This window comes from Hypomesus transpacificus, unplaced genomic scaffold, assembly GCF_021917145.1.
Source record: "Hypomesus transpacificus isolate Combined female unplaced genomic scaffold, fHypTra1 scaffold_266, whole genome shotgun sequence".
Classification (NCBI taxonomy): domain Eukaryota; kingdom Metazoa; phylum Chordata; class Actinopteri; order Osmeriformes; family Osmeridae; genus Hypomesus; species Hypomesus transpacificus.
In genome coordinates this window covers 38,948-63,306 of record NW_025813793.1, presented here as the reverse complement: position 1 = coordinate 63,306, position 24,359 = coordinate 38,948, and the positions used below count along the sequence as shown (strand labels likewise).

General features: G+C 44.8%; 2 protein-coding genes and 1 long non-coding RNA gene across 4 annotated transcripts; 1 reads left to right on the top strand and 2 right to left on the bottom strand.

Moving 5' to 3' along the window:
- The first annotated feature begins 25 nt into the window (after nt 1-25).
- slc35e3 (solute carrier family 35 member E3) lies at nt 26-4,457 on the top strand. The gene is made up of 6 exons (XM_047014668.1): nt 26-738; nt 2,946-3,056; nt 3,305-3,463; nt 3,680-3,762; nt 4,058-4,121; nt 4,222-4,457. The coding sequence occupies exons 1-6, from the start codon at nt 328-330 to the stop codon at nt 4,342-4,344; spliced, it is 951 nt and encodes a 316-aa protein (XP_046870624.1). The 5' UTR covers nt 26-327; the 3' UTR covers nt 4,345-4,457.
- Nucleotides 4,458-5,208: 751 nt separating this feature from the next.
- si:dkey-159a18.1 (sortilin) lies at nt 5,209-14,334 on the bottom strand. Of its 2 annotated transcripts, none has more exons than XM_047014655.1 (21): nt 13,980-14,334; nt 13,592-13,654; nt 13,122-13,198; nt 12,670-12,772; nt 12,031-12,198; nt 11,777-11,850; nt 11,408-11,454; nt 11,132-11,268; nt 10,965-11,048; nt 10,055-10,115; nt 9,054-9,206; nt 8,817-8,914; nt 8,633-8,732; nt 8,319-8,490; nt 7,936-8,129; nt 7,380-7,572; nt 6,701-6,817; nt 6,486-6,597; nt 6,209-6,315; nt 5,983-6,100; nt 5,209-5,761 (listed from the first exon to the last, which is right to left on the bottom strand). In XM_047014655.1, the coding sequence occupies exons 1-21, from the start codon at nt 14,217-14,219 to the stop codon at nt 5,747-5,749; spliced, it is 2,433 nt and encodes an 810-aa protein (XP_046870611.1). In that variant the 5' UTR covers nt 14,220-14,334; the 3' UTR covers nt 5,209-5,746. The 2 variants fall into 2 exon arrangements, with proteins under 2 accessions (XP_046870611.1, XP_046870612.1); XM_047014656.1 differs by having other exon boundaries at nt 5,983-6,063.
- Nucleotides 14,335-15,422: 1,088 nt separating this feature from the next.
- Nucleotides 15,423-18,875, bottom strand: LOC124462946. Its single transcript, XR_006955496.1, has 2 exons — nt 18,145-18,875; nt 15,423-18,018 (listed from the first exon to the last, which is right to left on the bottom strand). It is a non-coding gene; the product is annotated as an uncharacterized LOC124462946 (long non-coding RNA).
- Between the last annotated feature and the right edge of the window lie 5,484 nt (nt 18,876-24,359).

Sequence of the window (24,359 nt, the reverse complement as noted above, 5' to 3'; positions counted from 1 at the left end):
TGTTTCAAACGCAGAGTAAGGCGCATCGTGACGTAACTCCAGTATACATCTGACTTTATTAGACATGCGCCTCAAAGTATGAATGCACCGCCGCACACTGACATCGGAGCCGCTATAGAAAGAGACCTTGTACCGGCGCGATAAAGTTCGTTCTAAAGGGATGCGAGCAAAGTCAAGCGGCGTCTGTGGCCGGAGACCACCGGAACTTTTCCTGTTGCGTGGCAAAGGGTAGACATTTTTTTCTTTTTTTACTTCAATTGACAGTAGCGCTAGCTAGCCTGCTAACGTTAGCCACTTGAGAAGACGTTTGATTTGAAAGGCTCGTACATGAGCACTATGGCCACCCGGCTTTCAGACCTTTTTGGCAACAGCCGCATCGTGGCAGGGCTGCTGGCTAACTTGCTGTCATCTATATGCATCGTCTTCATCAACAAATGGATCTATGTTCACTACGGATTCCCCAACATCACTCTGACGCTGATACACTTCTTGATGACATGGCTTGGCTTGTATGTGTGTCAGAAAATGGACATTTTCTCCCCAAAGAGTCTTCAGCCTACTAAGATCATCTGGTTGGCTCTAAGTTTCTGCGGTTTCGTCGCCTTCACTAACCTGTCACTCCAGAACAATACCATAGGGACATACCAGTTGGCTAAAGCCATGACAACGCCGGTCATTATTGTCATACAGACACTGTACTACAGGAAAACCTTCTCCACCAAGATCAAGTTAACGGTGGTAAGTATGAATTATTGGAGAGGCAGCTAAATCTTTTTTTGCGTTTTGGACGTCCATATGGACGTCCATAGACTGACGGCGATGGCTGCTGATCTTTGCATGGATGGACGGACGGCGATGCTGTTCAGAGTGCCGTCCATAGAGGGAGCAGATATTTTGGACGGCGATGGATTAGCAGGGACGTCCCTCGTGCCGTCCATAGAGGGAGCAGATATTTTGGACGGCATCATAGCCGTCCATATGGACGGCGATGCTGTTCAGAGTGCCGTCCATAGAGGGAGCATATATTTTGGACGGCGATGGATTGAATGTTTAGCAGGCTGTTGAGCTAACAGAACTGCCGAAGGCTACCATAGCATGTAGCTAGCTACATTAACTTTGGATGACTCAATCTTTTGTCAAGTTAATTTGTATGAATTGCATGTTAGTGCAATATTTACGCCTTTATTCTGTTTTTTTTTTACATAATCAGCAGTATGATCTCATGACAATATAGACTTGAAAAACAATATGTTATGGTTTGGGTTTGCCTATAGGCTACATATATTTTAATTATTTCGAGAATTGTTAATAAAGACTCATTTAAAATTTTAAAATTTGGAGTGTTAGGCCCATAGGCTATTACGTTTTGCATTTGTCTCCGCTCAAAGTGGTTCGTGCGCAACATTGGAGCTACTGACTGGTGGCTCCAAATCCACCCATAAAACACTTTAAACTGACGGCTTCAAAGACCTAAAGGGCAATGTATTTCATAGGGTCATAACACAATGTTAAAATCTTAATTGAGTCTTTATTAACAATTCTCGAAATATTTAAAATATATGTAGCCTATATCTAGGCAAACCCTAACCATAACATATTGTTTTTCAAGTCTGTATTGTCATGAGATTATATTGTTGATTGGCCTACTTTTGTATGTTAAAAATAAAATAAAGGCGTAAATATATAGCCTTCACTTAAATGCAATTAATACAAAATAACGTGACAAAACTTATTGAGTCATCCACGGTTGCTGTAGCTACATTCATGGTAGCCTTTGACGGCTTTGGTTTGGCTCAACACATCGTATTGTGTTTTGCATTGGTCTCCGCTCCAAGCGAGTGTTTGTTGTTTTGCGTTTGTCTCCGTGCGCAAAGTTCGTGCGCAAGATTGGAGCTACTGACTGGTGGCTTCAAATCCACCCATAAAACACTTTAAACTGACGGTTTAAAAGACCTAAATGGCAATGTATTTCATAGGGTCATAACACAATGTTAACATTTTAAATGAGTCTTTATTAACAATTCTCGAAATAATTAAAATAAATGTAGCCTATAGGCAAACCCAAACCATAACATATTGTTTTTCAAGTCTATATTGTCATGAGATCATACTGCTGATTATGTAAAAAAAAACAGAATAAAGGCGTAAATATTGCACTAACATGCAATTCATACAAATTAACTTGACAAAAGATTGAGTCATCCAAAGTTAATGTAGCTAGCTACATGCTATGGTAGCCTTCGGCAGTTCTGTTAGCTCAACAGCCTGCTAAACATTCAATCCATCGCCGTCCAAAATATATGCTCCCTCTATGGACAGCACTCTGAACAGCATCGCCGTCCATATGGACGGCTATGACGCCGTCCAAAATATATGCCAAAATATATGCTCCCTCTATGGACGGCACTCTGAACAGCATCGCCGTCCGTATGGACGGCTATGAGCCGTCCAAAATATATGCTCCCTCTATGGACGGCACTCTGAACAGCATCGCCGTCCGTATGGACGGCTATGAGCCGTCCAAAATATCTGCTCCCTCTATGGACGGCACTCTGAACAGCATCGCCGTCCGTCCATCCATGCAAAGATCAGCAGCCATCGCCGTCAGTCTATGGACGTCCATATGGACGTCCAAAACGCAAAAAAAGATTTAGCTCCTACTGAATTATTGTCAGGTGTGTTATTGTTGTCAGAGTCTTTTGTCAGGTGTGTTATTCCCGTTAAACAATGTAGGCGCTTGCACTACAATAAGAACATTCTCTTTCTCTTACACACGCTACAGAATATGACAACAAAAGTGACACGTGATTGACAGCTGACACAAATCGTTTATATACACGTGCTCATCAACAGAGACGGGATTGTAATCAGTTTACTTTGTAAACAATCCTTCCTGTATTTTCTCTTATGTCTCTGGTAACTGTTATTGTCCGTTTGCTGCTCAGGTTCCAATCACGTTAGGCGTGATTCTCAACTCGTACTACGATGTCCGGTTCAACCTCCTCGGCATGGTGTTCGCCACGCTGGGCGTGTTTGTAACGTCTCTCTACCAGGTGGTGAGTGTACCTCGCGGACTGTGAATCAGCTAACGTGTCTTAACATAAACTGAGGGACGAAAAAACTAGGATTGAACTCTTGTAAACCTAATGCACTTTCCTCTCTCTCTCTCTCTCTCTCTCTCTCTCTCTCTCTCTCTCTCTCTCTCTCTCTCTCTCTCTCTCTCTCTCTCTTTCACCTTCTATTTATCTTTTACCTATCCCCTCCTTCCCCACCCTTCCTCTCCCTCCCTCCTCCCTCTCTCTAGTGGGTGGGATCTAAGCAGCAGGAGCTGCAGGTGAACTCCATGCAGCTGTTGTACTACCAGGCTCCCATGTCCTCTGGCTTCCTCCTGCTGCTGGTGCCCTGCTTGGAGCCCCTCTCTGGGGAGCACGGCATCTTCAGCCCCTGGTCCCTCCCGGCCCTGGTGAGACACACACAGACACACACAGACACAGATACACACACTCTCACACACACACACACCCACACACACTCTCACACACACACAGACACACACACACAGGCACGCAAGGGGGATGGACAAAGAAGAATTGCTCTTCCTCTTGCTGCTTTTACCTCTCCAAGTTCCCACGTTCACCCACACTTCTTGTTCTCTGTGTGTGTGTGTGTGTGTGTGCAGTTCATGGTGCTTCTGTCTGGATCCGTAGCCTTCCTGGTGAACCTGTCTATCTACTGGATCATCGGTAACACATCTGCAGTCACGTATCCTTAACCCCTGACCCCTGAGGACCTCTGGGCTCGGAGGTCAACCCTTCATGACCTCTGGGTTGTTACTTTCCCTCAGTTGAACTGGTAATGGGGGTGACAGACTTGACGTGTGCTTGATTAGGCTCACAATGTCCAGTGAAGCTGATGGAAGGCTGTGCAGCTCCATCCTCAGACATTTAAATCAAACTCACCTCAAGTACGTCCAGTGTGTGGGGAAAAAAAAGATTCCATTGGCTGCAGGAACTTCCTTCTTCTCAGTGATTGGTTCCTTTAACTCTGGTCTGCCTAGATACAACATGTTTGGCCATTTCAAGTTCTGCATCACGCTGCTGGGGGGCTACGTGTTGTTCCAGGTAGGGTTATCTCCATAGCAACGTACAGGGGAGGATTTGATTTGCAGTCAAATGCTTTGGCCGTTCAACCGTAATACTTGTATTGCTGCTGTTGTTCCAGGACCCCCTGTCCCTGCACCAGGGTCTGGGCATCGGGTGCACCCTGACGGGCATCCTGGCATACACACACTTCAAACTGGCCGAGCAGGAGGAGGGCAAGAGCCGGCTGGCCCAGCGGCCATAGGCTGGCCGGACTGCCAATCATCCAGGACGGGCCCTCTCATTGGTGGCTTGATGTGGCCTGTGTGGTCCTATGCTTCTTCTGATTGGAGGGAGGGAGGGGGGGGGCAGGATGGAATGTTGGTGTTGACTGAAGGGGGAAGGGGGGGGAAGGGAGGGACAAATTGAAATATTATGGGATAGAATGCGAAAGATCCCGGGCTCTTGTGGTACCGTAGACAGGAATTCTGGGTGAATTATTCTCTCTGGGTGATGCTGCAGAATGTTGTTATAGGATCGATGAGTGAGTGAGTTTATACAGGAGAGAAAGGCTTGCTGCTCCACATGCATAGTTTTATAATATGACTGTACCAACATTTCAACAATAATTGCCAGAAACGTATTTTTTTGCAGGTACGATGAACGAGAGGACCAACTCTCAACCATGTCCAAATGCTGAAAATAGTCTTTTTAATTAATATTCCTTTTTTTGCATTATTAAATTGTTTTTACATAATCTGTACCGCTTAATAAATTGTATTTTATTGAAGAAAGGTTTGTTTCAAGGGTCTCTTTCAGAAAGTAGATAGGGTGTGTGTGCTCACAGCAGTCTAACCAGCCACTATGTGACCAGATGTTGTTCAGGATCAGTCTGCTGGGTCTGACTGCCCTCCTGGGGCATTTAGAGTGAACAGAGACATTCATTCATTCATTCATTTAAACTTAGAGCCTTTGACAGACAGGGTGTGTGTGGTGGTGGCATGAAGCTGGAGGGGATGGATGTCGGCTTAATGGCTCCCTCTGCTGGTGAGACCAGGACCTGCCGTGGCCTATCTAAGGGGCTGTGTGCAGATGGACAGTGTTGTGTTGATAGGAAAAAGAGGGTAGTTAATGGCTTGTTGTATTAACCATGTTTTTATTCTAATTCAAAGTACAATTGTGAATTATTTTGGATTTATTTTTAGGAACATTAAATATACAATCAACAAACAAGGGAGCAAGTTGAAGATTGCAAAGTGAACACGGTATGTGAACGACGACTTGCAACATTAGTATATCCCCAAGTACTCTTGGCTCAATAAATAATTCTGTAACTCTGATATCTCAGGGCTTATATATACAAAAATGTTAAAATCCAGACATCTTTTGATTTATCAACGCCTTGTAAAGTGACGTATCAATGCTTTTCTTTACACATAAATATGTATATATAGTCCTTTCTCTGCTTTATTAGTGATAGTGACAGTTTGAGGCAGGGGATAGAGAGGGGAGGACATGCAGGAAAGGCTCCAGGCTGGAAGCGAACCCGGGCTGCAACGGTAAGGCTTCAGCCTGCCTGTGTGCCAGGCGCAGTACCCAGTGGGCGTATGGCTCTGACCGTGACAGATCCAGGTTATATGTTCATATATCCCAGGTCCGCACTTGGCTCACTCAATAAGATCCTACAAAACAAAACACATCAAATTAGAGTACGACAGTAAGCAACAGCATTCTGCCCTCAAAACAAGAATCAACGGAAGCAAGAATCTGAGGCGTTCGATGCGATTCTGAATGGATTCAGCGAAGCACCAAGACTCCTAGCTACAACCGTGACTTGAGTGAAACTTCTCAGAAGGTTTTTAAGAAGCGAGCGTTCTAAACAGGTTGCCGTGACGACCCTCACATCGTCTGAGTCCGTGTTGAAGCCTGTTCCGTTGCCGCTGGCGATGCTGTCCGAGTCTGTGGCGATGCAGCGGTCGTCAGCCTGAAGCAAGAGGGCAGAAAAGCGATACACAGGCATCCTGGAGACAGCAGAGAACAGGCCCTCACGTCAACACTGGAGTGTGTGTGTGTGAATGTGTATTTGTGTGTGTATATCTGTGAGTAAAGTGTGTGTGTGTGTTTCTCACCTGTTTCCATAGCTCATTCTCCTGACAGAGTACACAGCGATTACCACGGCTACCAGAACGATGACTCCTGCTCCAGCACAGACTGCTATCAGCACCATCTTCTCTCTCTGGGGGAACACAGGGACACAGCTGGGATTCTTGGACATTCAAAAGGTTTTGTTTGTTCAACACTAGGGTTGGGTACCATATGGCACCGGTACATATATGACCAGCTCTGGGGCCCCTCAAGGTCACGTTTTCACGTCCCCAAAAGGGTGATTAAGACCACCATACTCACAGGAGTGTCGAAGTCCTGGTCTGGGCTGGTCTTCCTACAGTTCCTGCTGATAGTGTCCCCCCGCTGGGGAGTGAAGCCCCCCTCACACCTGTCACCTGGGACCTTACGGTACCTGCACACGGCACACACAGCTCAAACACGCGTGTGTGTGTGTGACTGTATGGTCTGTGTGAGTGTGTGTGTGTGACTGTGTGTATCCATGTGTGTGTGCTCACCCAGATGTGTTAAGCTCCTCCTCTTCTCCATTCGGACACACCTCCAGGAAGAGGTCTGCTGTGTCTGGCTGCCTCACGCACTCTGAACTGTTGGCATGGCGATAGTAACCGTAGTCGCTGTTGACATGAACAGAGGAATATGAGTCCACTTTGCTGATTCACAGATTTCAGATGATAGATAACACCAGTTCTAAACATGCAGGTATGCCTTCTTAGGGAACTGGGAATATTGGCGGTGGCTCGACTCAACTTTTTGAGTTTTCCATTGCACAAATCTGGCATTTCTATTGGAGCATTAGCTATGTTATAGTTTTTTCCAAACTTTTTTATTCAACCTTTTGAAAAACTATCGGATAAAACTTTTGAAATAAAAAAGTTGAAAACTATTTCTTTCAAAAAGTTGAAAAAATATATATTTTTAAGTTTTGAAAGTTTTTTTTACCAAACAACTTTTTCCCAAAAATGTTTTTCCATCTTTTGAAAAGAATTTAATGCGTGCAAGTAAAAAGTCTGAAAAATAACTAGTGACTACTGATTCTACTGATACAATCTACTTAAGTACAGAAACTAAATATTTCACATCTCTGAGCGCCAGTCAATCATACTAGCTCGTAAGACAAGATCGTAGTTAACTGTAACGATCCTGTGATGGTGTACGGAAGAAAGAAGGACCTTTTACCATAAGTAATCCTCTCTGGTACAGGGACAAGGGTTCTGTTGCCTGCTAACCCTGTAGTCCCGACCATTCCTGCACACTGACATCTTTTTCAGCCTCCTGAATGTCTCCTTATAGCCCAGGACACAACCATCTGTGGCCGGGTCTCCACCCTCCGTCGAGTGGGCCAACCACTCCTCGTAGTCCTGGTCCTCACCTAGGAAACAAGCGACCATTGGATAGAGTCAAATGTAGCTTGTCGCTAACGCAGTGAAGATCTGAAACAGGTTTCTTATTAATAAAAACATTCCTTTTAAATAGCGTCCTCTAGTGGTTTCTAGGAAGAGAAATTAACACATTTAGATTTAAAATATGAAAAAAAAACAAATGTAAAACGTTTTTTATTGTAATTTTTTATATAAAACATTTGGGGGGGCTAATAAAAGTTTTGGGGGGGCTCAAGCCAAAATAGGGCTAGATACGCCCATGCGTTGATGTTTACGCTCCGGCGAGGTTGGGAGCTATGTGCAGCTAGCTATTAGCGCCGCTTAAATGATATCCGTATTAGCGGCCCACTCACACTCCCTGTTGAGGAGGCTCTGGAAGTCGATGGTCACAGCCACCCACATGGGCTGCTCGTCGTCCTCCGGGCGGTAGCCCCACACGCTGATGTTCATGGTCTTAGAGCCCGGCTCCGATGTCAAGCCAGAGAAAAAGATGGGCTGGTGGGTAAAGTTATACACCCTCCAGCACTGGCCCTCGTCCGTGGAGAACCTGACGAATGGACCGCCATATAATACATGTTGCAATGCACGCACACGCCAAAGATCACTTTAGATTAAATTAAATCATAAATACACTATAATTTCCAGCAAATATAGTTACAAACTCTACAAATCCATGTAGATAATCATGGTGTTTGTGTGTGTGGTTGTGTGCTCACACCACGTGTGTGTTCAGTACTTGATAGTGTTGACCTGGACGCCACTGTGGGCCTCCACAGCCACCACGAGCCCCCCAGAGTCCAGGATGCTGTAGTGGTGGGGGCCCTTGAGGACCCCCCTCCAGGTGTACCCCCCGTCCTGGGACATGAACACGTCAGGCCGGGACGACGACAGAGAGTCACCCACACTTCCTGGAGGGGGGCGGGGGGGGGTAAAGTTAGGGTGAGGGAAAGAAGGCTGTATTTTTCTGAATGCAGTGGAACCACATGCCCCCTCCAGCTCTCCTATGACTCTACTTCTTGGGAGGACCGTGGTCATGTGACGCTGGGTTACCGTGGGCGATGACGAGGCCGACAGCCAAGGGGTCGGAGAGAGGCAACATGGCGGTGATCCCGTTAACACGGCTGTGCTCTCCATGGATGTGGAGATAACACTGAATCACACACACACACAGATTCTTATTATCCACACCAAGGAGATGGCTTATGCTTGCTTGACTGTTAATCATTTTTCTTACATTTCTGGTATTCTCCACACAGTCCACATTCTGGGGCTTGTGGATGAGCCTCCACTCTCCTCCTCTGTCGAAGGTGACGACCGACCTGATGCGTCTGTCTGACAGGAGAAGAGAACGCAAAGAAGACAAGCACATTAAAGAGTGAACGAACGGAAGGATGGTTCCAGCAGGTGGAGGGTAGAAGGCTGGAAGGGTTAGAAGGCTTGAGGGGTCGAAGGCTGGAGGGGTGATCCTTACCTTCCTCCAGCACGTTAGTGAGGTAGGCTCCTCTCAAGGAGGTGATGTTGGTGAAGTCGCTCTTCCGGTTCCCTCCAAACAGGTGGCGCTCCAGAGACTTGGAGTAGAGCACGCCGCTGTCGTCTGAAGTGTACATCGTCCCAAAGTAGGTGTCTGTGAAAGCAGAGAAAGGACAACATGACACGGTTTCTCTCACAAGCGCACACAAACACTAGGCAGACACACAAACACAAGCACACACACACACAGGTACGTCACTGGAGTGGGATGGAAGCCAGAACACCTGATTGAAACACACCTACATGTCAAGGCGTGGTGCCCAATGCTAGCTAGGTGAGACTGGCTACAAGGCTGCTGACTCCTAAACACAATGACCAGGCCCCCCCCCCCCACCCCCTCCCGATGAGGTTCTCATCCTGGCTATCTCACATCTCCCATGCCTGCAGTCTCTCATTTCATCCTCCTTTGAAAGGGGAGAAGCATGAGGGTGTCTGTTAGGCGTGTGCGTTTCAAAAAGAGAAAATCTTGCGTTTTATGAACGTTTATACGTGTGTGTTTTTCTGTGTTATGCCCTGATGCCCACGCTCTTTGTCAGCTATTCTAGTTTAACCACAACGCCTACTCCACCTCTAGATAAAGCCTTATCTGCCCCGTCCATCTTAATGCCACAACACAATAGCACAGCGCTATCCTAAAGGCACCACTGGCCCACACATGAAAAGCCCCAGACATAAACACACACAGATGCTTACATTAAAACATAAAATGCACACACATATTTGTACACACAGAAGTTGAAACACACTCTATGGTGGAGTGGTTAGTCAGCAGCCTGGATGTGCCTGGATGTGACCTCAACCTGTTGGCACACAGACTCTCACTGCTGCGGGGCCCCGGCTGTCACAGGGTCGACTGCTCCACAGTCTGGACATTCAGAATCACAGACTTGCTTTAGTGGTGGGATGCATTTGAGAGAGACAGAGAGATGGTTAAGGTCTTACCTCCAGGATTGTCCACATGCATAAATATCATGTCCTCATCCCCATCCAATACAGAGTAGAACTGCAAACACACACACAAAAACACACAAATACACAGATAAGAAAATGAAGCATTAAGACACGAGTCTGCCAGTTTCAGATCTCTCGCTGCCTATGTGTGTGAGTGTATGTGTGTATGTGTGTGTGTGTTACATTTCATGCTTCAGTTCGTCTACTCATCATCAGTGTGTTTCTGCTCTGTCGGCAGAGTGATGGGCTGTTCTGAGATGGTGTGACAAATAACCAAGTAAAGGTTAGTGTGTGTGTGTGTGTGTGTGTGTGTGTGTCTGTTGGCTAGGCCCAACGATCTTTTCTTGAACATCATGTCTTGGGCCACAGATTGCTGTGAAAAAGCTCGATTTCACAGCAACTTCCTGTTCCTCTCCAAACAGGCATGCAAGCTTTCAGCTGTTAGTCAACAAGACTGTTTAACTGACCCAGTGATGATAGAAGAGTCTAAAAGGGAAGTTAAACTACATAACGCAGTAAAGATGAGAAGCTAGATTAGAGAAGAGAAACTGGACCAGGTCGGACCCCTGTCCTGAAGGAGAAGAAGAGGGGGAGACAGGAAGTGATGAAGAAGAATTCAGGGATGATGGGACCCCCTTGTTCAGGACGTTGAGGTTGTTATCATCTGGTCACAGATGTCGTCTGCCAATCTACTGGACCTGCAGCTATTAACCATACGTTTTCTGTGTGTGACTTGTTTGTGTGTTGATTGGTGTTTGATGATGGCTTTGTTTACTGCTGGCTGTGCAACAAAATGCCCCTGTGAGATATTACAGATGTTGCTGACATGGTGGAGGGCCCTAAGAATGGTGTTTATGCTCAAGAGCAGATCAGATGGGCAGCGCAGCGGAGCGGTGCTCACCTGCTCGGGGGAGGCAGAGGGAAGCTGCGCTCTGTTGAAGCGCTCTCCCTGGTCAGACGACACATAGATGACACGGGGAGAGTTCTGGAAAAGTAAAGAGTTATTACAGTTACAGTACTGAAGCGTGACTTCTTTAAACTGAAGATGTGTGTGTGTGTGTCTCTCACCAGTGTCTCAATAACTGAAGTGAAGAGGAAGCCTCCTACATAGCCAAAGGAGAAGATGTTGTGAGCGATGGTTGTGAAAGTCTTCCCAAGGTCTTCTGTTCTCATCAGGAACAGCTCTCCTCTCCTATCCGCCTCCACTGACAACACAACACAGCGCTTTAGGCAACTTAACAGCTTCCTGTACAATTTAACTATATCTAAAACCAACATGAAGCTACAGGCAGAAACTCATTTAAGACTTAATCTGTAAACATTCAACTAACCACATTTTTTTACCTGTTCCTTTGGGACTGAAGCTGAAGAACAGAGTGGTCCCTGCGCCCCTACAAGGACAGACAGACAGTCAGAGACCCCGTCATTAACCACGGAGACACTGAGCCTACAGTTGACACCTTAGATCTTGGCTGACTCAGAATGGAAGTTGAAGAACGGTCTCCTGTTCTCAAGGTAACATTTACTCATTCCTGATAATAAGAATCACGCCTATAACAGAAACAGGTCAGACTTTGCTGTCATTCTTCATTGTTCATTTAACAGTTTTAGTTTTTTAACCACTCATGAGATGGACCTGGTGTAAAATTGACACCTTGAAAATAGCCGTTTATCGTAAGATGTGATGTTGGGTGGGTGTGATGGGTGTCTCACCACATCAAAGACTGCACTCCGTCGTGAAGTTTAGTCCAAGCTGCCCCAAAGTTCTGAGAAAGCCAAAGGCCACCCTGCAAGGGACAGACACAACACAGGGAGCTGGTTAAGGGTGATGAAGCACAATAAACATGTTTGTGTATGCGTGATGGGGAGAGAGAGAGAGAAAGTGGGAGAGAGATAGATAATGGAAAGAGAAAGAAAGATAAAGAGATAGTCCAAGTTACAGGCCTAAACAAAAGCCTTTTCCTCACGTCAATGCTGATAGCCACCAGGTATTCTGGATTCTGGAAGTGGAAGGTGATTGGCTTGTCGGGGTGGAAAGGCAGCTGGACAGCCTTGAAGGACAGGCCAGCGTCCGTGGAGGTGAAGATCACTCCTCCAGGACTGTCCAGCACAGATCGGTCTGCTGTTAGAATCACCTGTCAATCAACATCAGCGCTGACAGCTTCAGTGTGTCTGTTTGAAATGACAAATCAATCATGGGGGAAAAAAACATCCTTTTCTGCTGCGACCAGCAGCGCTATCGCTCGCTCTGTCGGTCGGTCAGCTAAAGTGTCACGCTTGTTATTTTTTGGGAAGTTCACGTGAAAACAGAAATTACGTCACGACTGTGAAGCTTTAGTTTCTAGATGAATCCTCTTAAACCCACACTTTTCTGTGTTTCTGAGTAAACTAAAGTTGTGTGTTTGCGCAAATGTGTGTGTAAAAAGCAGAACTGTGATGGCTGAAGTTGATTTGTCAGGACAAAGGCTGTTGAAGGGTCTACACAGTTAGTCACCTCAGCTTGCAACCACAAACCACAAACCACAGCACAACACACAACAGGCCAACGTGAGTAGATATGCATGCATTCACACTGCAGGATAGCTCATCTGAAGTTTCCTGTTCACCTGTTTAGAGTTCCCAGGGCCCGCACTGATGCCAAACTCCGTCCGGATGAAAGTGTTGTTGATCAGATGAGTGATGTCATGGAAGGTCTTGCCATAATCCGCACTAAGGGGGCCGACAACACTCCAGTGTCAGTTTACATAGTGGTAATGTCGGTGTACATAGTGGTAATGTCAGTCTACATAGTGGTAATGTCGGTCTACATAGTGGTAATGTCGGCCTACATAGTGGTAATGTCGGTGTACATAGTGGTAATGTCAGTCTAAATAGTGGTAATGTCAGTCTACATAGTGGTAATGTCAGTCTACATAGTGGTAGTGTCAGTCTACATAGTGGTAGTGTCAGTCTACATAGTGGTAATGTCAGTCTACATAGTGGTAGTGGCAGTCTACATAGTGGTAGTGTCAGTCTACATAGTGGTAGTGTCAGTCTACCAGCAGAGCCAGGTTCTCACCTCCGGTAGAGCCGTGAGGAGCCTCCTGCATAGATGGTGTCTAAGGGAGAACTTATAGTGGACAACACCAGGATCACCTGGGAAACACAGCAGGTGAGGTCTTCGTCACAGCCCCGTTATTACCCATGTGTGTGCAACAATATCCAGACACACAGTCTCAAACATCACAGGGAATCTGACAAGAGTGAGTTAGTCCAATGGGGAAAGCAGTTGGAATGGAGGTTGAAAAAGTCTTAAAGCAGAATGTTGTCATAGATAGCAGAGGTAAGTTTGTGTTCTCAGTGATGCGCTTGGCATGTTAACAGAAAAGCAGACGAGTGAAAAGTGTGAAGACTTGTGAAATGAAACAAAAGCAGGAAGTCAGAAAGATCCTGTTTAGGTATTCTGCACTAAAGTATTTGACAGGGACAGAAAGAAGGTAACGTTGGATCACACATGATGAGGATGATGATTTTATGAGTCGTACTTACCCCTGTTCCATCACCCACCCAGGTGAGTGTAAAGCTAGAACCATCATCCCCATGAAACTGAGTCTAGAGAGAGAGAGAGAGAGAGAGAGAGAGAGAGAGAGAGACAGAGAGAGAGAGAGAGAGAGAGAGAGAGAGAGAGAGAGAGAGAGACACAGACAGACAGACAGACATACAGAGAGACAGAGAGACAGAGAGACAGAGGGTTGAGCCCTTCATAAGCAAACAGTTACTTTTGAATTCAGTGTGTCTCAAAACATAAGTTGAACACATATAAGTTATTACGTGTATATAGCACTATAGCTGTGGTTGGATAAGATGGTTGTGTAGCTTACTGTATGTCATTGCGCACAAAATATTCTTAAACTAATAACAAATACACAAAGCTCACCTCATGTGTAGTTTTATCCAACAGTTGATGCTCTGAAAGGGTCAGAGGATGTTTGCAAGATGTAAAAGTTGGACTTTTAAAAGTATCCCTTTTAGGTCGTGAGTAGACTTGGCGCGCCTTGACATCTTGCTGAGCCCGATGGAAAGTCACCGTTCTCCGGTTCCGTTGTTCGGTACCCTGACCCCCCGCTGCCAGGAAAAGGACGGATGCCCCCACAAGGACCAAAAGTCTCCCGGTCATGCTGGATATGGTAGGTGAGATTTAACGGTGGGATCTCTCAAATCCAGGACAAACGAACAAAGATGATAGAGTGAGTGAGGGCACAGTTGCTCCTCGCGCCAAGTGACAAGTGTCAAGTGTCGCACTTGATAGACAAGGGGGCGGGATGTCGGTTTGACCGGCTCATTAACATACCGGAATTGACATGTGCTCATCCAACTGATAATGTCCATGTGACGTTCAAATAATGATAAGTGTCATTATCAGTGAGACGATTTAAAAGTCAGCCATCCACTTGCGTCTGATAACCGTGCGTTAAAATGATAAATCTGCCTTTGTAAAAGTTGTGTTTAACGATAGCATGTTTTAGCTGTATGAATGAGCATACCAGTGTAACCATAGCCTTTAGTAGGCTGCCATCATTTGGTCTGGTGAAGTAGATGAACCAATTATTCATTTATCACGACGAAGGGACGAGGCCATATCGACTCATGAGGTCGCTGTGACCTATTAAATTAATATATAAGTTAGTTATTTTCTTGCGAATAGTACGTTAAGCGAAGTTGCATTAACGTTAGTCGTAATACATTTAGTTTATCCACTAACACGCTGCAATTTTACCTAAATCCTACGGGAGAGTTAGATTACTTTTACTGTCAGAAGATAGACCAAGGAAGACAATCAAATGGAAAAGATTTGACCTATAGGATTTATTAGAAACGAGCTTAGAAATCAGTCCACAACAGAGTGATAGCATGAGTGAGAACCATGTGAGACCCATGCCTCTCAGATGGCAATTATATACATTAGCTGGACAGTACAGATATAGTAACCACTAAAACATGCCCTTAAACAGTACACATTACACGAATGATGCACAGGGGTAACGGCACACAGGTGATGCGGTCATAACTACATTTGGAGACTATTATCTACTTCCTCGCTCTCAAGAGGTAACACAAAGTGCATTCCTAGATCTATACGTGTCCTTCTAGGGGCACGCGGAGCGACCTCTTCCTCACTGAGACACAAGCTAGTGTATACAGAACATCTGCATATCAGGGAGTTAACACCAACAACATTGTACAGTGAAGGAGATAATCGTGGTTCATAATTCAGACATGCACTTGAACGTCAGCAAATGGTAGCCCATGGGTAGGCATGATAAGCATAGAGTGAGCCTGGTAGCTTACCAATACAAAAGGAAATAATTGCAATAAGACAGACGTTTCATACATTTATTGCAAGAATTGGAAAGGGTATTAACTGTTGATGTTTAACACCACCATTAGTCTCAGTAGTAGCTTATCTCTGCAGCGATTCCCAACCTAAAAGTAGCCTATGAAAAATGAATTAATACCCAAATATTTATATAGGCTTACTGTTGGTAAATGATTATTAACATTCTTATATATTTTTAAATTACAGTTTGCCTTTTTATTCATGATGACCGAATCTAATTTCCAATCTGTCAGCTGTTCTACACTGCCCACAGAAATCTGTAAGCCTATATTTAATATGCTCTAAGGTGTTCCTCTATCTTGTAATAAAAGTGCTAGAAAATAAAGTTGTCTGATGAAGTATGGCGGACAGAGAACATTTGTGTAAAAAAAATTGCTGCGCGACATTTTATAGGCTAATACATATGGGGGAGTCAGATGGCTGAGTGGAATCAGGCTACTAATCAGAAGGTTGCCGGTTCGATTTCCGGCCGTGCCAATTGATGTTGTGTCCTTGGACAAGGTACTTCACCCTACTTGCCTCGGGGGAATGTCCCTGTACTTGCTGTAAGTCGCTCTGGATAAGAGCTTCTGTTAAATGACTAAATGTAATGTAAATGTGCATTTATGCATTTAGCAGACGCTTTTATCCAAAGCGACTTCCAAGAGAGAGCTTTACAAAAGAGCATAGGTCACTGATCATAACCACAAGGTAGTCCCAAACATTGCAAGCAGCCAAAACATGAAGCATACATTGTGAAAAAACTAAACAAGTGCCAAAAGGGAAGACCCATAAGAGCATGCAGTTATACAAGTTGCAAATTAAAACAACATGAACCACAAAAAGTGCAGGACTGTACCTGTAGAAGAACAATCAACAGTAAAATATTTCACAGCGTAATGTAGCCTACATATAGGCTATTTACATTATTAGAAAGCCCTAGTTCTTCCATTCCATGTGGTATAAACTGTTCAGGTATATGATTTAATATGAAAATGCATGAAAATATGAATATGCATGTTAATATCATGTTCTAACACCTTCTGCATATTGCACAAGCCATGTCAACAACTTCCGGTAGAGCTGTAGGCCTAGGCCTACTTCGTTTTCAAACACAATGCCGTTTTGAGGAGTTCGGATGGCCTTCCCAAAATGACAATTAACCATGTACATAGTGTTGCTGCCTTTCAAGTTAGAGGGAGAAGGGGTTCAAATAACGTTTCGAGCTACATTGACAATTACTAAGGTAACTTACACAACTTAAAGGTAGCTAGGCTAGCTCTAGAGCTAGCTATCTAGCCTTGTTTGCTACATTATGTCAGCTGCTTGTTAGTCGTTTATGTTAACTCGCATAAATAGTCTAATTGGTCTGTCATATTTGTTCCCCATGGATAGTATAATGTAACATGTCTTTCTCAGTTTCTAACAAAAATCTGGAAACGGGATAGATCTCAGTGAGGGCGACCTGCTATCGGTCGATGAAAAAAGCGAGAAGTTGCACAATCTGAGAGTAGGTTTAAGAGAGGAATAGCTAGGGACATGACCTGTTCTGATTATTAAAAGTCAAGTTTCTAACTTCACCGGAAGTTCTAGACCTGTTCTGGCCATGGTAGTTATAGTAAGTTATTGTAAACCTCTTTACAATGTGTTACTGTGGCGCTGATGGCCACGGTCTACTTCGATCGCTTAAATAGCCTACATTTAGCTGTAAAAGCGAACTGTTTGGCTCCCGCGGTGATGTTGAACTTGTGATAAACGCGAATTAAGTGAACGCATGTGTTGGGCCGCTGCAAAAATATTTGAACTAGCCTATGCAAGTAGCCTAGGCTATGACGTACCCTACACATCTTACTTTCTAAATAAGGAAACCGTAGAAACAAATTGTTTATCATACGTCAATTTATGAAACAGTAATAAACTAGCCTGCGATCCCAACTACCAATGTACAAAACATGTGATCTATTATGAATGAAAACAGGCGTATGGAGAAAAAAACCCATCTGAGGACACGTCAAAAAATCTACAAGATCGACAACAAATATTCGCGCTGAACACAAGATAGTTATCAAATCAAATCAAATCAAATGTATTTGTATAGCCCTTTTTACACGCAAGCATGTCACAGAGGGCTTCACATGCGCCCATAGAACTGCCCCTCAACCAACCTAAACCCTCAAGGAAGACAAGGAAAAACTCCCAGAAAAACTCCCACCGGGAGAAAAAATGGAAGAAACCTTGGGAGGAGCAATTCAGAGAGGGATCCCCTCCTCCAGAGACGGTTGGTAAGAGAGAGGAGCAGAACACAAGCTAAACATAGTCATACAGTGTCAATGGGTTTTGAAACACCAAAATCATTATGATGATAATCATAAAAAGTTATGATAGTTCATGGCAGAATAGTGGGTCCTCTCGACACTCTGCGGTTGTCACATTGACGTGAGGAGGAGCATAACTGTAGATGTAACCATGGTGATCTTGGACATACATGAGACCCCCAAACGAGTCCACCGCTCGAACGAACACAACGATGGCGGTCAACGCGGCGCAGACAGTCCTCAAGATTTCACTTTCCATGTTTTTGTTTACAACACTTTGCCACCTGCAAAAACAAAACCATTCTTTAAATCGCTGTTTGGCACTGCCCACTGGTAACATTGTCGTTGTTTATCAATTTACGATCCGCTTAAGAACACAGTAGTCAATGCACAGTACTGAGGCTACTTACAGTATTTGCTCCGTCAGTAGTTCAGCGATTTATAATGCCCAACCGATTATTACGAATTCCTTTCTTTCGATTTTGTTTCCTAAGGATTGGGATATATCAACGTTTGAACAAGTTGAACGCTTTCAGACTTGTGGTTGTTACTTTGTAGTTGATAGTTGTTCAGACAAGTCGGTTAATCCTTCCTCGTGGGAGACTTTATTCCTACTGGACACCTGATACAGCAACTTCTAATGACGACGCAGCTTGTGACTCATTTTCGAATCGTGGGAATTTCCATAACTACCAAGACTAGGGGCGGCCTATTGTAGCAGCTGCTTTCAACCATAATTGTCTGCCTGTTTTCCATTGTTTTTCCATTTCATTGACTAAACACAACCACTCAAAATTGATTTCACTTGTTTCAAATGATGTGACACAACCAATATAAGCCAGTTCAGAGAGTAAACAGGTTGTTGAAGGTGGGAAAATATGGCTTGTGATGTCGACAAAGTGCTCTGGCCTAACTCAGCCCAAAGACTGTATCGGCCCTGAACATTGTGCTTTCCAACATCAGTTTTACAAAATCCTTAACAAATCCTTTTACAAGTTTGCAGGTAGCCTACTAGCATAGCTTCGACCGCAATTCAGCAACATTTTCATTCAATTCCGTAGTTGTGTTCCAGAGCTAGCAAAGGCTTGTTAACTTTAGACTATAGAGCTACATTTTCAACAATAATATACAGGAGTGTCATATAATTCAATTTGATCGTTTATTATTCTCTCAATGTTAACGTGTACCTTACAGGAGTAGCCTGCCAAAAAGCCAATCATTAAATCTTTAAATCTCACAGTCCCGCTTCGACGCTCACCTGACCACTGCTAGTTGACAGGCTGGTACACATTGTAATCAGCGCTCTCATGCCAACCAGGAGTAACGCTGACCTTGAGAGAGTTAACCAATTGTGAAGCAGAACAATTTAAAAGAATGAAAAAATATGTTAAGACTCGCAATTATTGTTGGTGACAATTACATGTTTCCTAACATTGGTGTCCCTACCGTCCCACCCTAAATGTATGCCTATGAGCTCCATAAGTGACATTTAACATTCAAATGGAACCTTTTAGATTTCACTTCACACAGTTGTGTTAAAACATTTTCTTTTTCAGAAGATCTCCGTTTGATAAATGGTTATGATCTAATTTCAGACAGGAATACCATTGATACACCCTCTATCAGTTATTCCACAGCCGTGACGATAGGACGCCCCCCCTCTGGTGAAGTGTCATTCCAGCGAAGTTAAGACATGATGTTCCTGACAATGGTGCTTCGTCACGAAGGAGTGGTCAGAGTAATCAAGTGAGATTAGTGTCATGTCATTGTATTCCTACCTTTTACTGACATGAAGTGAAACATCTGGCCTGAAGACATTGGGAAAGCAGCAAGTTGGAATGTTAGGGCAAGGACGTCCTTCTCAACTGTTTTGGCGTCTTTCCATTCAGATGAGTGATAACTGAAAACACATGGAAGTGTTTGTACTTGGCCAGATGTCCTACTGTGATGCTTCCATGGTGTTTCTTTCTGGTTCTCAGACCTTTGAGAGTAAGACTTGGCCATATCATTACCACAAAGAGCTGTGTTGCCTCAACATGCCAGTTCTTTGAAAGGCACATTTCCTTTTCTGAAAATGCTTTAGGCCAGAGGGTTTACTTTATGGAGAGAGAAAGAAGGAGAGCTACTCATTACTCAGACTGCTCATAAAAATTTCTCTCTTTATGCCCCCCCTTCTCTCTCTCTCTCTCTCTCTATGCCCCCCCCTTCTCTCTCTCTCTCTCTCTCTCTCTCTCTCTCTCTCTCACACACTCCCACACACACAGTTAATGGATAATCAAACCTGCCTTTACATGCTCTCGCTCTTCAAAATGACAATCACATTATGATTCACTGGAGGATCCTTGAAGGGGGAAGTAGTGAACTAGCAGCTGTTGAGTGAGTGCATCTCTGTATCACTTCCTCTTTAAGGACATGGAAAGTGACTAAGAGATAATTGCATGTCATGGGAAACTCACATCATTAATCATAACCACTCTGACAAGATGTCGGGCCCAAATGTTCTGGTTGGAACAAAGAGAGAACACCGAACCTATGACTTCACAATCCAGGGGTGTACCTATGGTACCTAAGTATAAAAAAAGATGTATTGCGTATGAAAAAAGGTTGATCGGAAATCGCCTTAAAGAGAGCAGTGTAGACAGAAGAGTTCAAGTTCAAGTCTTTTATTTGTCAGGTAAACAGAACAACACAAGGTTAGACTGGGCACTCAAATTCTTAAGACAAGACAATGCTAGCACCTGGCATAACATAACATAAGTACACAAAATATAATTTACATCTATGCTGAGCTTAAATAGTGAAACTTACTAAATATACAGATAGCAATAAATAATTGACTATACTAACCCTAATACTAAACTTCCTAAATTACAGATAACAATAAGTAGTACACTATACTAACCCTAAATGCACATAAAACCTATTTCAACCCTATAACCTATTCTAACCTAAGTGGAGTACAGTACAATAGTGCAAATTTACAGATCAGTGACTAAGTCAATGACCATACAGGAGCCTGGTGGCGAGGTATAGTGAGGTACAGTGAGGTACAGTGAGGTACAGTAGTGAAGTAGTGAAGAGGCAGGCAGCTCCACCCGTCCTCCTGTACTGTGTGGTTTTGTAATTCGGAAAAATGTGGTACTTTCTCCCTGAAGACAAACAATGAAGCTGTCCTCATCGATGTTGTCACCGCGCTTGTTTATATTCTCTCAGAGAGAAAAAAGGGAAACCACAGAGGTTTTGGCAGTAACAGCTTGTGTCCACTAGGTGGCGATAACATTCAGATAATGACATGGAGCCATGCTGTCATTGGAAGTCAACAGGGAACATGAGTTGAAACGCATCATAGTAACGTGGTGGTTCTCAAACTGTAGCTGTGACCCCTGGGATCAGTGGTCGGTGTTGTAGGGACTCACAATGTGGTCTCTAGGACTTCTGGCAGGGACGTCGTTAGACCCTTTTTACTGGGGCGTGTACCCCAGTATACATCTGCTGTGCCCCAGTATACATCTGCTGTGCCCCAGTATAAATCTGCTGTGCCCCAGTATAACTCTGCTGTGCCCCAGTATAAATCTGCTGTGCCCCAGTATAAATCTGCTGTGCCCCAGTATACATCTGCTGTGCCCCAGTATAAATCTGCTGTGCCCCAGTATAACTCTGCTGTGCCCCAGTATACATCTGCTGTGCCCCAGTATAAATCTGCTGTGCCCCAGTATAAATCTGCTGTGCCCCAGTATACATCTGCTGTGCCCCAGTATAACTCTGCTGTGCCCCAGTATAAATCTGCTGTGCCCCAGTATTAATCTGCTGTGCCCCAGTATACATCTGCTGTGCCCCAGTATAAATCTGCTGTGCCCCAGTATAAATCTGCTGTGCCCTAGTATAAATCTGCTGTGCCCCAGTATACATCTGCTGTGCCCCAGTATAAATCTGCTGTGCCCCAGTATTAATCTGCTGTGCCCCAGTATAAATCTGCTGTGCCCCAGTATAAATCTGCTGTGCCCTAGTATAAATCTGCTGTGCCCTAGTATACATCTGCTGTGCCCCAGTATACATCTGCTGTGCCCCAGTATAAATCTGCTGTGCCCTAGTATAAATCTGCTGTGCCCCAGTATACATCTGCTGTGCCCCAGTGTAAATCTAAAGTTTGAGTTTTAACTGTTGACTTTATTAGTCAATGCATTAATTTAGATTGATAATCCCGGAAAAAATAAACGCAGTATCCCAATTAACGCTTGTAAAACTGTTTAACCGGAAACACAAACCGATGCAAGCAGAATTCCATGTCAGCCCTCTCTTCTGAGCTTGCCAAACAGCCACTGCAGCACGCACACAGATGTCCAGGTGTCGGAGTTTCTAAATGATAGGTCTACCGATCATCTTATTTGGACAAAAACATTAAAACAATATTACATGAAGCTCAAAAAAACAGTATTTGCGCTCAAATGAATGCGGAAAAAATGTGCGCGCTCACATTAACTGATTGATGCCCCTGCAGCTGATATCAAACTTGCGTCCCTGAACTGTTGTATAGTTGGTTAAGCAAGGGGTGTTTCTGTAGCTGTGCATTGTGGGCAGCAAGCTTGAACAAAAAAAAAGGGATATGAATAGGGGCCTGTGCCCAAGCAGAGTTTTATGTCTAACAACGCCTGTGACTTCTGGCCCGTAAAGCACATATACAATAGTACACAAACACACACACACACACACGTACACACATACATACACACACACACGTACACACATACACACACACACAAGGATGCGACTGTAAGAAGGACATCCTGGTAGGCGTCCCGTGTGTCATGTTTGTCTCAATGAGTGTCCACACTCTGCACATGAGAAACATTATCGTCATGGTAATCAAGTGAGTGGACAGAAGACATGCACACACACACATACACAGGATGCTCCATGTTGCAGTGTGTGTGTGTGTGTGTGTTTCATTAATTTTAATGCCACTTGAACTTCCTACTTTTCAGCAGCATGTGACTTTCCTACTCAGATTTCCTTTAAATTAAAGTCACACTCATGTCACGATTGAAATCCTCAAATTACGATTTGTCCTCCATGTTGGATACGGCTACTGAGTCAAGACAGCTCTCAGGAGCTGAGAGGGGGGGAGAGGGAAGGGAGGGGGAGAGGGCTAAGAGGGGAGGAGGGGGAGAGGGCTGAGAGGGGAGGAGGGGGAGAGGGCTAAGAGGGAAGGAGGGGGAGAGAAGAGGAGGGGAGTGGGGGGAGAGAAGAGGGAGAAGGAGGGGCGTTTCCATGACCTCCATTGACTGCATCAGAGGATTTTCCATCCTAATGTCTGCAACTCTGTCACAAACATCATCTGCAGGTGATCCTTCTCAAGAGGGGGAAACTCCCCTGCGCACACGCACACGCACACGCACACGCACACGCACACACACACACACACACACACACACACACACTTTACACACAAGTGAGTCTATTTCCACCCTTCAAGGATGCAGAACTAAATGCCAAACCCAGCCAACGTGTATTCTCAGTATGTGTTGCCAATGTGGGACTTGAACTCACAACCTTATAGATGAAAAGCTTATAAGCTCGCTGCAGTCAGGGGAGTCAACCTAACCTGAGACTGTTGGTATGTTTGCACATAGAACACCGTCAGATATATAGGTGTTATGGGAGAGGGCCTCAAAATGGCTTCTACTAAAATCTGGTCCCACGTCAGTCCGCGTGGGAACATCAATCCGAGGCCTGTTCAAGAAGGGTCGCAGGAGAAACCAGTTTAACAGCCTCTCTCTGTGTGCCAGGGTGTAGTTCCTGTGTGTTCTTCCTTGGCCTCTCGGTGGTTAGTTCCTGTGTGTTCTTCCTTGGCCTCTCGGTGGTTAGTTCCTGTGTGTTCTTCCATGGCCTCTCGGTGGTTAGTTCCTGTGTGTTCTTCCTTGGCCTCTCGGTGGTTAGTTCCTGTGTGTTCTTCCTTGGCCTCTCGGTGGTTAGTTCCTGTGTGTTCTTCCTCTCGGTGGTTAGTTCCTGTGTGTTCTTCCTTGGCCTCTCGGTGGTTAGTTCCTGTGTGTTCTTCCTCTCGGTGGTTAGTTCCTGTGTGTTCTTCCTTGGCCTCTCGGTGGTTAGGTCCTGTGTGTTCTTCCTCTCGGTGGTTAGTTCCTGTGTGTTCTTCCTCTCGGTGGTTAGTTCCTGTGTGTTCTTCCTTGGCCTCTCGGTGGTTAGTTCCTGTGTGTTCTTCCTCTCGGTGGTTAGTTCCTGTGTGTTCTTCCTCTCGGTGGTTAGACAAACATTCCTCTTAAGGACACCATGGCCTGCTGTCTCCAGGCGTCTGGGAGACACACACTTTACTTTGGTTTGTCTTATCCCACAGCCTTGAACCCCACTCTCCTGCTCACACACACCTTCACACACACACACACACACTTAACTAGTGACAGTGATAGGCTGTTTGTGATGTGTTTAACTGTCCTGGGGCTCCATGGTCATCCCACTCCATCTAATTCTCCAATCCTCTCAGCCTTCAGGGTTAAGCCGTGCATCGATGGATACTGAGAGTGGAGAGAGAGAGAGAGAGAACGGGTGAGAGACAGACATTCATAGAGCACTCAACTAGACAAAACCCCATCCCTCCACAAATCCTATTCAT

What these genes read in the sequence shown, in the direction of transcription:
- slc35e3 (XM_047014668.1), top strand. Translation starts at nt 328, where the DNA reads ATGAGCACTATGGCCACCCGGCTTTCAGACCTTTTTGGCAACAGCCGC. An exon ending in TAACGTCTCTCTACCAGGTG is followed by an intron (nt 3,057 to 3,304) that starts GTGAGTGTACCT and finishes CCCTCTCTCTAG; the next exon opens with TGGGTGGGATCTAAGCAGCA. An exon ending in GGGGCTACGTGTTGTTCCAG is followed by an intron (nt 4,122 to 4,221) that starts GTAGGGTTATCT and finishes CTGTTGTTCCAG; the next exon opens with GACCCCCTGTCCCTGCACCA.
- si:dkey-159a18.1 (XM_047014655.1), bottom strand. Translation starts at nt 14,219, where the DNA reads ATGACCGGGAGACTTTTGGTCCTTGTGGGGGCATCCGTCCTTTTCCTG. An exon ending in TCCTCACGGCTCTACCGGAG is followed by an intron (nt 12,773 to 13,121) that starts GTGAGAACCTGG and finishes CGGCCCCCTTAG; the next exon opens with TGCGGATTATGGCAAGACCT. An exon ending in CTTCAGTTATTGAGACACTG is followed by an intron (nt 11,049 to 11,131) that starts GTGAGAGACACA and finishes TTACTTTTCCAG; the next exon opens with AACTCTCCCCGTGTCATCTA.